Source organism: Lycium ferocissimum, chromosome 10, assembly GCF_029784015.1.
Source record: "Lycium ferocissimum isolate CSIRO_LF1 chromosome 10, AGI_CSIRO_Lferr_CH_V1, whole genome shotgun sequence".
NCBI lineage: Eukaryota > Viridiplantae > Streptophyta > Magnoliopsida > Solanales > Solanaceae > Lycium > Lycium ferocissimum.
In genome coordinates this window covers 50,744,916-50,757,647 of record NC_081351.1, presented here as the reverse complement: position 1 = coordinate 50,757,647, position 12,732 = coordinate 50,744,916, and the positions used below count along the sequence as shown (strand labels likewise).

Here is a 12,732-nt window from a genome sequence, read left to right as displayed (position 1 = left end):
ACTAACTTGCTTAAAAACAAGTAAAACTTCTCATAAAAAGGCCTTAGATGTGCCATAATTTCTTGGCACATCACCTGCCCTTAGTATTGGTGATATGATAATTGTTATATATTTAGCAACTGATGGTTTTTGCAAAAATTGTCCACTATTTTTACGAGTATAATAATTGTGGGCTTGGCCCAAAAGCATTGTAATTCATTTTGGCTTTGTAATCTAATTACCATCCTCGGTTACTTTACTAATATTATGTATACCTATTTGTTGTGATTACCCCTATACATCGGTGGGTCCATTGAGGCCTACTAACGTTTCTAGCTCAAGTCTACCCCTAGCATGGATGGCATAAGCACTGGAACGCATTGTTGGAACGGAAAATATTAATTTGTGCATTTTTCTATTGGGCTTAGTCAGCCCAACTCCTTACTCTATTCAGTTTTGTATTTTAATCCATTTTGTGTATGATTTATTGGAACATTTAAGATTATCACATATTTAGAGTCGCAAAAACTATTTTTTGAAAACTTAAAAAGCTGATTTTGGAAAATTCTTGTGAAAAAAGGCCTTTTTGACTAATTATACTTGTATAAAATTGAGACATCTTTAAATTTAAAAAAATAATGATTTCTTGGAACAAAAATTGACAAACTTAACCAGATTTTAAAACAAAAATAACCTTGGACCCGTGGACTATTGGACCGTTTTGGACAAGATTTGGACTTGGACTATTTTGATTAACTTAGCCTAAAAATGACCAAAAAATCTACAAATATGGAATATGGTTAAAATATGGATGATAATAGTATGCCAAAAACAATTTTCTTAAAAAACCTAACTTGACTAAAAAATCTTTTTAAATTCGGGTGGGCTTGCGTAGTGTTCTACTTAGGTTAACGCTTCGGGTTTTAACCTAGGTGTTCTAGTCCGAAACCCAAAACGCCCGATTTTGGGCAAAACTTTACCACTTTTATTTCTTGAAAGTGTTGTATTTTTGCATAAATGACTAACCTTTTTATTGCGGGAATCTAAAACAAAAACAGTTTTTATCAAAAACAATTTATATTCACAAGGCATACTATTAGAACCCGTAGGTTAATCGTATTTTACGGATCCTTAATACCGGGGTGCCTAACACCTTCCCCGGGGGATCACCAGAACCCTTACCCATACTTTGGTTTAGATTGGTTTCTTTTAAAATTTAACTGTTTTAAATGAACCCCTTTGAATTGGTTTTCCTAACTTACCTATAAGTTAGGTGGCGACTCTAAAACAATATCCATTTAGTACACCATCACGTAGAAGTATATTTTTTCCTTTTTTCCGGTATGATTAAACCCATACTTTCCCAGGACACTTTTCTTTTTAAATGAGGCAAGTGCAAATCCGAACAGGAAAAAAGAGAACCGCTACACACGGTCTCATCATATCATATCTCAATAACCTGTCTCTTAGCCGACTGAACCCATTTGTCAACGGAATACGCTAAAGCATCATCACTCGTCCGGAACTAGATCCTTTAGGACTCATAATCATATCCTCAAATTGTATGCATGAAATACATGTAAAGTATGAATATGCCATACCACAAGTCAAGAACAAGTATATAAGCATGAAATCCATCATTATGTTCCCAATATCATAAAGGCTTCACCTTTTACTTTCTTTTCATTTCAACGAAGATATATGAGTGTATGCATACAAAAAGATAAGACAGGCAATAATAATAAGAGACATAAAGTACGAGCATCAGACCCAATCACAGATCCAAAGGATCATACTATTCTATCAGCTAGTGCTCAAAGCATGGCATTCAGACTAACTATCCGGTAAATTGCGCAAATACCCATAACATGATGGCCATTATCCGTCCGGTGCTCGTCACCTCACGAGTATCGAAACCCCCTTAATCACCCCATAACCCTCTGATTATGTTTATTTTAGCCAACCACACGTTCAAGAAAGAGTGCAAGGTCTTAACTTGCCTGGAAAGCCAATTATCAAATCACAATGCCCTCTTGCCAAGCCGAACAATCTCCGAACGATCAAAGTCTAGTCAAATAAGGATTATACGTTAGAATACGAGTCTATTAACATCCATATTGCTACATAAATTGAATTCCTGAATTAAGCCCTAAAATTAGTATTCTGAACCCAAAAGGGAAAAATAGCAAATTGGACCTAGAATCATGATCCCCATACTTAATATAACTCATATACCAAATATCATCCATAAATAACTACGAATTCATGCTCAATCATCAAAACCCCCAATTCTTAAGCTAGGTTCCAAAACCCTTCCATTTCCTCTTTAATCCAAACATTCTAAGCATGGGTTATGAACCTAAATCCTGGAAATATATCAAAATACCAAGTTAGAAGAGTTACCCAATGTTTTTCTCTTTAAAATCTCTTCAATCTCCTCCAAAATCGCTCTCAAGACTTAAGGGTTTAGAATGAATTGTCTAAGGGTGGAAGACACTAAAGGCACATTCTGTTCAGCAATTCGCGCACCTGCGCACTCTAGCTCGCACCGCACGGACACGTATAGGCGGACAACTTCTCGCCAACGCACGACCACCAGAAATATCCCAGGTCCATAGCAGTGGAGCATTCCTCGTCGCTGTGACCTCGCTGCGACGGGACAATCTTCGCAACAGCGGAATTGGGAAAGCTTACCAGATCCTAGCTCCTGCGGGCCTCCTCTCGCTGGAGCGCATCCGCAGGGGCTGAACCAGCCTCGCGCCTGTGCGCACACCAGAACCAACAAAATTTGGTTTTAACTCTCATAACCCAAAATCCCGAGACTCTCCCAGAACCTCCTATATACAAACCAAATATGCCCCCAAAACTCTCAGGAATTGAACCAAACACTCAAACAACCTATATTCGATGTTCCTAAGCTAATGGAACTGACAAAATTTCAAAAATGACACTGTTGACACCTAAATTTTGATCTCCCGTAATTTATTTTAATTACTCGGAGTCCCTGGATAACAAATGAAATAAGCTGTCCATTTTAAAGGGTCTAAAATAATTTTTATAAAATTATTCAGGACAATATTTTACCTCTTTAAATTGATAAAGAGATTTTTAGGACATTATAAATTATGTGAAAATTAATTGATTTTTTATGACATTTATGGAATATTTTGTTTGGGTTAACTAAAAGCAAAACAATTTTGAATAATTATTTACTTAATTGTTGAATCAAGGAAAAATCATATTAACAAACAATTTATTCTATTTTTGACCAAGGTAATTTGAGTAATTAAAGGAATTGACCATTTTACCCTTAAACCTTTGATTCTGTATGTTTGCATAGTTGTTTAATTAATAAATTATTTTGGTAATTAATTTGGTTAATTAGAGGGGTCATTTTACAAATTTAGCCTCTTAATGACTTTAATTTAGATGACCAAGTCCATGGGCAAATCAATTGAGGTCATTAGCGTAAATTAGCTTTAATTGGTTAATCAGTACCAAAATAAGGCTATATTTGAAATAATGAATCAGGTTAAGATTAGTCAAGGATATTTTTGCAATTAGCTAGATAAAAGGTTGTAATTGTAACAATCATTTAGTTTTAAAGCCAATTGAGGTCGTATTTGCGAAAATAAATTTATTAATCATGTTTCAAATTTAACTACGTCTTAATTTGACCATGATTTATTTATTACGATCACCAATTGGTTGTTTTGAGTGTTTCCCTATTTTATTAAAATACCCACCTTGCCCCTACATGTATGTATACACTTGATATACGCTTTGTGTACGTATACTATATACAAAAGACCCCTATTTTCATTTTATTAAATGGCCGAGCCCAGGTCCAACAGCCTAGACCCGGCCCAAGGCAGCATGTAATACCCCTCTGCCTCAGTCAAACGACCCCTAAGGGGGTCATTCCTCTTTTCTAAGGCTAGGATTCAAAACCTTAGCCGCCACCCTACTCCCTTCCCTACTGCGATGTCCCATCGCCACCTGACCATGAACAGAGCTCGGCGTGGTGGAAAGGACGGAGCATTTATTTCTCCCATCCTTCTTCACGCTTTCTTTTCCACAAAATCCGGCCAAATGCTCCTTTAAGGTACAATCTTTGCAAGTTCTTTATTTTTCATTGATTTACAGTGGGTTTAAGATGACAATAAGCTGTTGATTTTAGTTTCCTTCAATTTGGACAGTGTATGTTTGAATTCAAGTGAAGACTTGTGGAAAACCCACAAGTCCCACATCGTTTTTGTAAGATTTGAGATAAGTTTTGGGGTTCTATAAATAGAACCCTATCTCTCACTATAAAAATAAGTTTTACAACCCCAAAAGAGCCTTGAACTTTGAGTTTTACTCGAAATCTAAGCTTCACTAGTGATATTTAGACTTTAACAAAAAGGTTGAGTCTTTTTCTAGTTCTAAAATTTTATTTCTTTTCATGTCTTGTATTTGGTGTGGCTGAGTTTGATTTTGGAAGCACAAAGTAGGCTCCCAGTCCATTCTTGCTCTGGTTGTACTAAAAAAAGGTAACAATTTATTATTTTATTGCTTTTATTTAAGTTTCTGCCTATATTAATGATAGCTTAGTATGGTTGAGTGTTATATGTGTAGTTAAATATAGTTTGGTACTAGTTATATGCTTAGTCTGATGTTCAAGCAATGAGTTTTTGGCTTGAATTATGTGAGAGGTTTATCAATCCCATACTTGTTGATGGTTTCTGATTAGGACAGCTTGGATTAGATAGTGACTATCATCACCTATTTGAATTGATCTCTGATGATATTGTTTGAATGAGAGTGTATTTGGGTAGTTTGAAGGGTCTTTGACATTGTTAACAAAAGATGGATTTAGGATAGCCTTAAGATGATCTTTATCTTATCTAAAATGGTCAACCCACTAGTAAAATATATTTGTTAAGTGGTGATAGTAGTTATACTTGGTTTAACTTAGTGATGAGATGCCAAATCCTCAAAAAAATGACATTAAGAGAGAATTTCAAGGGTTGGCTAGTTAACATAAAATATGTGTATTAAAGATTGGTCATGTGTGAAATAGTCTATGTGTGTGCTATATGTAGAGAAATTATCTTTCCCAAGACTTGAGAATTAAAAAGACAAAGGAAGAAGGGAAATAGTGGGAAAGGTTGGTCCAGGTCTCTTTGTGAAATTGTTTGTACTGTTGTCGATGTTGTGGTTTAAATTTCAAAAAATGAATAAGCAGCCACGGCCAAGAAGAAGACTAATGGTGATGTTTAGGATTTTGTAAAAGCTAAAATGAGTGGTATTTGATTCTATTTTGCTTATTATGTGTGAGGTAGTCCTAAAGGAGAACATATATGCTTTGAGATACTGTGTGATATAAAAAGAGCAAAATCATTTCATAGTTAGAGCTTTGGGTTGAGATTACCTTTAAACATTAATCAGTGTCATTGCCCTAAGTATTTATGTTGGGTCTGTTTTAGTGATCATGCTTGTAACTTGGCCATAAGACCTCTAGAGTTTGGATAGGGTTTAATGAGTCAACTGTGGTAAATTTGTGATAGTGATGAGCTATTTTAAATCTTCCCAAGGACCTTAGTGTTGTCATTGGGGTATGAGGATGAGGTCATAAGAGGGGAAAGGTCTTGGGAGAGTAAAAGGTGAGCCTGGGCATGAACTGGAGGTAGTGACCAGTGGAACCTTGGATCCCTTTTTACTGATAGGAGATTCAGGAAAAGGAGATGGGGAGGTGATAACCCCACCCTGTCCTGTTTTCCTTTCAGGACCCTGAGGTTTCTTCTCATTCTTCTGAACTTTTTCTCATGGTCGTGGGACACACAAGGACCTTAGGTGGATGAGGAAAACTTAACTATATACGGGGAGGGTACACCTAGAGCTAAACAACACCCAGCCAAAGACTTGTAAAGCTTAAGTCATGTGTTTTTCACTATGTCTTCCAAAAAGATTTTAACCTAAGGTGATTGGTTGTTTGTGCTGTTATTGCTTGAGTCAGGTGTTTGACAAAGAAGTACGATTAGGGAATGTAATTAGTTGATCCAAGTCAATATCATTGGGGGGACTGAGTAATAACCATGATATTTGTTGCCTACCTTTACTTATGATCATGTGCATCCTGTTTTCTTTAACCTGTGCATCTGCACCTTGCTTTCTCAAAACTTGCTTTCTAGTGATACTGATTGAGTCTGTGATTGAGAACCTAATTATGCTATAAACTTTCTTCATAGAGACTTATTTAGATTAGACATTTGGGGGAAACATTATTAGGAACTAAGGCTTATTCAAGATCTCTTGACTGATTGCTTACATAATATGCTTCTGTAATCTATCTCACTGTTAAGGCCTTTGGAATTCTGCTAACTGGTCTGTGTGTCCAAATGCATTTGCTTGACTATGTTGGCTTATTTGCTCCTCTATTATTTAGTTAGGAATGGTTTTCATCATGGCCCAACCTGTTAATATTTAGACCGGCTTATGATGCTTAGATAAAACAAAGGGTGACTCTAGAAACCTTTTAATGACAGATTGACTCAGTATATGACTATATAGGAGCCTGACCAGGCTTTAGTAAGGTAAAAATGACTCAAGCCTCTATCTACATGGTTTTGTCTGTCTGAGCATGTGTGTACCTGAACCTATTTGAGTACCTAGTTGAGAAATGGTCTCAATGGCAGAGTTTTGTATAATCAACAGGATTTATGAGTAGACCAAACCACATGGCATAGAGGATCCTTTTAAAGAGTGCCTTGGGGAGAGGATCAAAGGGGACCAGGCATAGCTTAGTCCATAAAACCTTTCCTCCATATAAAAGGCCCCATGACACCTCTGTAATCCTATGGGGGTACATGTTTATTACATAGATGCCTTATATTAGAGATTCTACCATTAGACCAGGGAGATGGGAGAGGGGGGGGGGGGGGGTTGGAACCAACTAATTGCCACAAATGACTTACTAAAACTGAGTAATAAATTTGTGTATACAATTGACTGTCTTAGATACAAAGGAGGATAGCCTAATTGAAATAAGTTCTGAACCATAAGGTGAATCACTAAAAGACCATTAAAACCATTTGAAGTTTCTCTTTGAATAAGCATAACCGGTCTCTGTCTCACTCTTCATTGTCTGAACCATGGTGTACACAAGTTCTATATGCCTGCCTATCTCCCCCCTTCTGTGAGATTTGACTAAGATTTAAAAAGGGTGCTCCTGTGCTGTCTTTGAATATTGAAGTTGTTTTACATTCTGATTAGCTTATGTTGTACTTTATTGTTTAAACTACAATTTCTGCCTTGTACATTGTTTCCTCTTGATTTGTTATGGAAAACTCTTTCTTATGGCTCTCCTTTATTTGTGAATATGTCTTTGCTACCTGGTAGTGTCTAACAATGTGAGCAATGAAGTTGTCTGGATCAACTTTAATATCTGTTCTGTAATTTGCCAGAAGTTGGAGTCTATACCAACCTATGAGAATAGCTCACAAGTTTCTTAGCTGATTAGTTTGGACTTGAGTGTGCCTTAATTTAAGCTTAATATACCTTGATTAGGAAATTTGAAGGGAGTTGGAAGGATAAGGGTAAGGGCAAGGGATAAAGAGGACAGTTCTGTTTTGGTCCTTCTTGTGATTAAGTGTTTCCTTTTTGGAGTTATTTTGTTATGTTATGTCATCATATTGTAATATCTATTTGATCCTCCTACTATGGCCTTGAGTTTATTTTCAGTGTTGTTTGTAAAATAAATTGTTTCCACGTGTGGTGATACTTGTGCATAATTGTAGGAATTTGATGCATTCTTTGGCAATACTGGTCTGGGGAGTTAAGATGATTTGGGGACATGTCTTAGCCATTCCCCGATGTCCAGCTATGCCCGGGGTTCATGAAACCCCTTGGAACTTGTGCGGCGTCGAGAATACGGGTGGTGACAACTGTTTTCCTTTTGTGTTGTGAATGTCTCGACCAGTAAAACCAACAGTGTAATCAAATGCAATAATTATGTAACTTGTAAGAAGTTTGATATATATGTGCATAAGTTATACATGTGATAAGTTCAGAAAATTATAAACTAACAGGGTTCTTTTTTCCTTTTTCCCTCTTCACCACATAACCACTCGGGTCAAGATCAGCCTGCCTATTAGGCCTCAGGCCCAATAAGGAAAATTCTTGCCTATTAGGCCTCAGGCCCAATAAGGAAAATTCTTTCTCCGAAGATATCAAGTGCGCAAAGATAGAATTAAATAGCTTGGCGCGCAGAAGGCTCAGCCATGAGTGAAAATGGCCCACTAAGGGCTTGGTACGCCCTTAGTCTTTCTCTTTTCTTTATTTTGTTTCCATTTCCTTCATTTAAGATTTGTGTGTATTTGTACAAAACTTGTAAAAACCCATATAGTGGAACCCTTATTGTATGAACTAGTCGTCTTAGGATAATAGTACTTATGCCGTTTAGATTGACTTTAAGTCCCCAAAACCATTTTTCAAAATCTGGATTTAGCATAACGATTTTGTCAAGATCTAATGGATAATCAGCCAAACTGTTTAACACGGGCTAACAAGAATAAAAGGAATTTTCAAAATCAAAAATTTGTAAATGGAATTTTTTTAAGCAAGACGGACTGGTTCTTGAAATAAAGCACACACATTTTACAAAATCGAACCAACTTTTCAGACCCAAACCAAGAATAAGGGTAAATTGTTTTGGACCTGATCCAAATAACAAATTTGGCAAAAGCTTAGGAGCTGAAAATCCCCGCAGACCTCCTTTTTTCAAAAAACATAATAAACTCATAATGGGCCAGGTCCAACCAAATAAATAATAAAAAGACTTTTTGGGCTGAAGCCCATAGACGTAAAAAGGGGTTTGTAACATTAAGCTTTTCAACAAGCTTCACACATGAGTTTATTTTGGCTAAACCCAGGAAATGGACGGACCTTTTTATGGAGAATTATAATTTTGGCTATAAACCCGAGACCAATTTTTAGACTTGTAAAGGACGTACATTCTTTAATATAAATATGCTTCAAACCAAAACATTCGTATATACAAATTCTTAGATAAGGCGCTCCAAACGTATTAAACTGGTCGACCCTAACAAAGTATGAGTTAAGCATGGACAAAACTATGTATTTAAACCATGACAATTTTGGTACTCTCTTTACAAACAAAATATACCACCCTTATAAAAGGGAGACTATTTCACCCGGATATTGTAAATCCAAATCTAAGTATCCTATACATAAAGAGAACATGGTCAAACTTTTTTTTTTCTCCAAAAAATGATATGCAAATGACAAAGATTTTTGCGGGAATAAACACTAAATAAACAGTTCATGCAAATACTCATACATTGGAATTCGAAGGTCAACCATATAGTACGGATCCTTAATACTGGAGTACCTAACACCTTCCCAGGGGATCATCAGAACCCTTACCTGGAACTCTAGATTACGAAGGATTTTTTACGGTATTTGAATAAACCCTTCACCCTCGGTTTTCCTAATTTCCTAAAAATTAGGTGGCGACTCTTTTAAAACAAAGTCCGAAAGAGCACCAACAAGTTTGTAGTAGCTTTTATGCATCCGCGTAAATGCGAACCGTTACAGACACAAATACCCCCCGATGATGCCTAAAGTCAAACTAACACTTAAAGATTCTTCAACTTAGCAACTTTCCAACTTAAGATATTTCGGCTATCTCGGGAGCTGTGCCAACCACACCCACTGCACAACAATCCAAAACAAGCAAAGGGGCGGGTTCAAAGGGCAAAATAGGCAAAAACGAGAAAACAACCAAAACGACCTAACGGATCGTTACAAGAAGAGCACATGATTATCAGTGTTGGTGCAGAATTCATGGATAGCAAGAAATATCCAAAGATCAGATGTCAATAATCTGTAGCACAAATGAGTCAGCTTTGATTCCTTATAAATTTCATAAACTAAATGTCCCTTCTCAACACCTCTGCATAAACTAAGCCCCCGTTTGGCCATAAAAATTATTAATTTTATTCTGAAATTTTTTTTTCACTTTTTTCCGGAATCAGCGTTTAGCCATGAAAATTCCGAATACAACGTGCAGTTGTATTCCGGAATACCAAAAACTCAAAAAACTTGTTTTTCAAAAAAATTTCACTTTTTTCACTTTTTTACAACTATGTTTCACTAAAAACTACAATTTCAAAAACTATGGCCAAACACAACTCCAACTCCAAAATTCCAAAAAAAAGTGAAATTTTTTTGGTATCTATGGACAAACGGGACCTAAGATAGAGGATTCTGAATAGTTTGTACTAATATTTAATGACGAATATAGTCCATGGGAATGGAAGACGACTTAGATGCATGTCTAATTTGATGTTCACGTTCAATAATGAACTGAAGGAGATATGGGGAATGATCCTTACTCTTTCCTTAGATTTATAGTTCTAATTTAAATGGAAATCAGGACTCACAACCACATATGTCCTCTCAGTGTCCATGAGACAGACCTCATGTGCTAAGTTGAAGTGTCTAGTTGATCATTGTGCAGCTTTTAACGTCAAACCGACAAAGCCAAGTTTGTTGCCCCTACGTATTCTTCTGCGTATTTATTTTGTCCGAACTAAACCAGCTACCATAATGCTCATTAACACCCCTCAAAACTGGAGAAGAAGAACCATCCACTATTGTTGACAAAGTCTCTGTTTATTAAAATGAAAAACGATTACAAGTCGTGGTTCCATCAGATTACAATCACGATTAGCACACACAAGTAAATTTATTTATAGCTGGGCCCTGCATTGCAAGAGAATGCAACACAACAGATTATGAAATCACATAGTATCGACTAAGAGTCCGTTGCCAAAAGACCTCTGGTTACCACAATCAAGATTGTCACCAGGGCTAACTCCAAGAATTCCACAATACCTCCTGTAAAATCCAATGCGATCCTGGACCCTACTGTCACTGCCATGACCACATTCTAAGCCACCATTGATGATGTTCGTGAGGACACCGAATCCAGGGAGGCGATTGGCTGCTCGGTCAGCATCAGATGGGTTCCATCTTCCTGTGATGACATCGTGACATGAAGGCTTTGGTGATTGAGGGGTCATCCAGAACCAGATGGCGGATTTGAATGAGATGACTGGGTCTGTAGCTACTAAATCGGGATTGTTTAAGAGGTCAACTCCGATGGCTCTTCCACATGGCCCATAGTTGTAGTTGCTGCATTCAAATTGAAAGTGTACACTTGATTAGACAACTAAAAGTCCGTCACGCTAAAAGTAGGACAATGATAGATTTGTTTCTCTTTCTTTCAAAATCAGTCAAAACTTAGGATACCACATTATGGTTAGAGTTATCCCCAAGCTAACAGGGTAAATAATTTTTATGCTACAAGTGCATTTTAACTTCTCAGTGGTATGTAATTTAGGTGAACTGACACAATTAGTCTGTGTATATATATATCTGAAATTTTTTGAGAGTATATATTTGCAATATATGTACACCTTTTGTCATAAAAGATTTGTGGTTTCAATTTGATACTTTGAACCCGCGGTTTCCTCCCTATATTTTTAGTGAATAGAATTTGCACGAGAAAGAAATTTTTCGTCTAGCGTCATGACTACATATATATGGTGAATTGATTGTGAATATGCTTACTGTGAAAGTTGGATGGGGCCTCGTCCGTAATATTTCCTGCCAGGAGCACAAGGCCACTGTGCACTTGGTGTACAGTAGTCACCAGGACTACCTTGTTCTCTGAGGAAGCAGTAACCCCACGCGTATGGTCCATCAGGTGCCGTAGGCCATCCTCCTATCAAGGGGTACATAATCAATTATTATACCAAAATTTCGACAAATATTACTCTTAAGAGCATAATTATGAAATGGTAATGGTTCATTATAAAAGTTAAATGCACTAAATTGAAATCGGCATACCAGTAGTTTCATGGGAGGTTTGGGCGAAGAAAGCAGCAATCTCTCTTTTGCGGGCAGTGGTATCACCAGTTGTGCCAAAGCCAGAAAAAGACCTAGCAGCAGTCATGAAGGCATTGTAACTGTAGAAATTATTCTTTCCTTGGCACGCATTGTCATTGCGATGCTTAAGCATCTGATCAAACATGGAATTTGAGATGATGCTGCCGAGGTCCCCACTGGGGCCAGAAGGACACTGACTCTGGCAATTCCCCGGACCACAATGGGCATCGGTGTTACCACACCAGCCAAATTTGCTACAACAGAGTCCTGGCGCGCAAAGTGCGCCTCCGGCCTGTGAACCACATTGCTCTGCCGAGGCAGAAAGCAAAAGAAGAGAAAATAGTAAAGAAAGAATAGTCAATTCACAAAGCCTCATTTTGATGTAGTAGTAAATTGTGATGGGAAACAAGTGGCAAAGTGAAATGTATTTATAAGAAAGGAGTGCGACGGGGACATCGCTAATTAATTGTCTATTAGTGGTTATGACAAAACTAAGATGTTGAATAAAGGCGCGAACCTCATAGTCCTCTGCCTTATCCAGTATTTAATTCAGCACATTGCGCTGACAAAATAACGTGTATTTAAGTGGCGGCTCTTAGCTTCTTACTCCCTCGTCCCATATTAATTATCCACATTATAATAAAGGGAAAAGAATCAAAAATACTCCTTTACTTTGAAAAAAGAGTTAAAAATATTATCCGAACTTATTTTGGGTCAAAAATATCCTTTCCGTCCTTAAAGTTTTTAAATATATCCCTGTATTGAAGGAAATTACCCCCAAAATAACTCGAAATTATT

General features: G+C 37.0%; 1 protein-coding gene across 1 annotated transcript; it reads right to left on the bottom strand.

Annotated features, from left to right (window-relative positions):
- Window positions 1–10,637: 10,637 nt before the first annotated feature.
- On the bottom strand, window positions 10,638–12,346 carry LOC132034222 (basic 30 kDa endochitinase). Its single transcript, XM_059424512.1, has 3 exons — window positions 11,896–12,346; window positions 11,617–11,770; window positions 10,638–11,178 (listed from the first exon to the last, which is right to left on the bottom strand). The coding sequence occupies exons 1-3, from the start codon at window positions 12,308–12,310 to the stop codon at window positions 10,785–10,787; spliced, it is 963 nt and encodes a 320-aa protein (XP_059280495.1). The 5' UTR covers window positions 12,311–12,346; the 3' UTR covers window positions 10,638–10,784.
- Window positions 12,347–12,732: the final 386 nt, after the last annotated feature.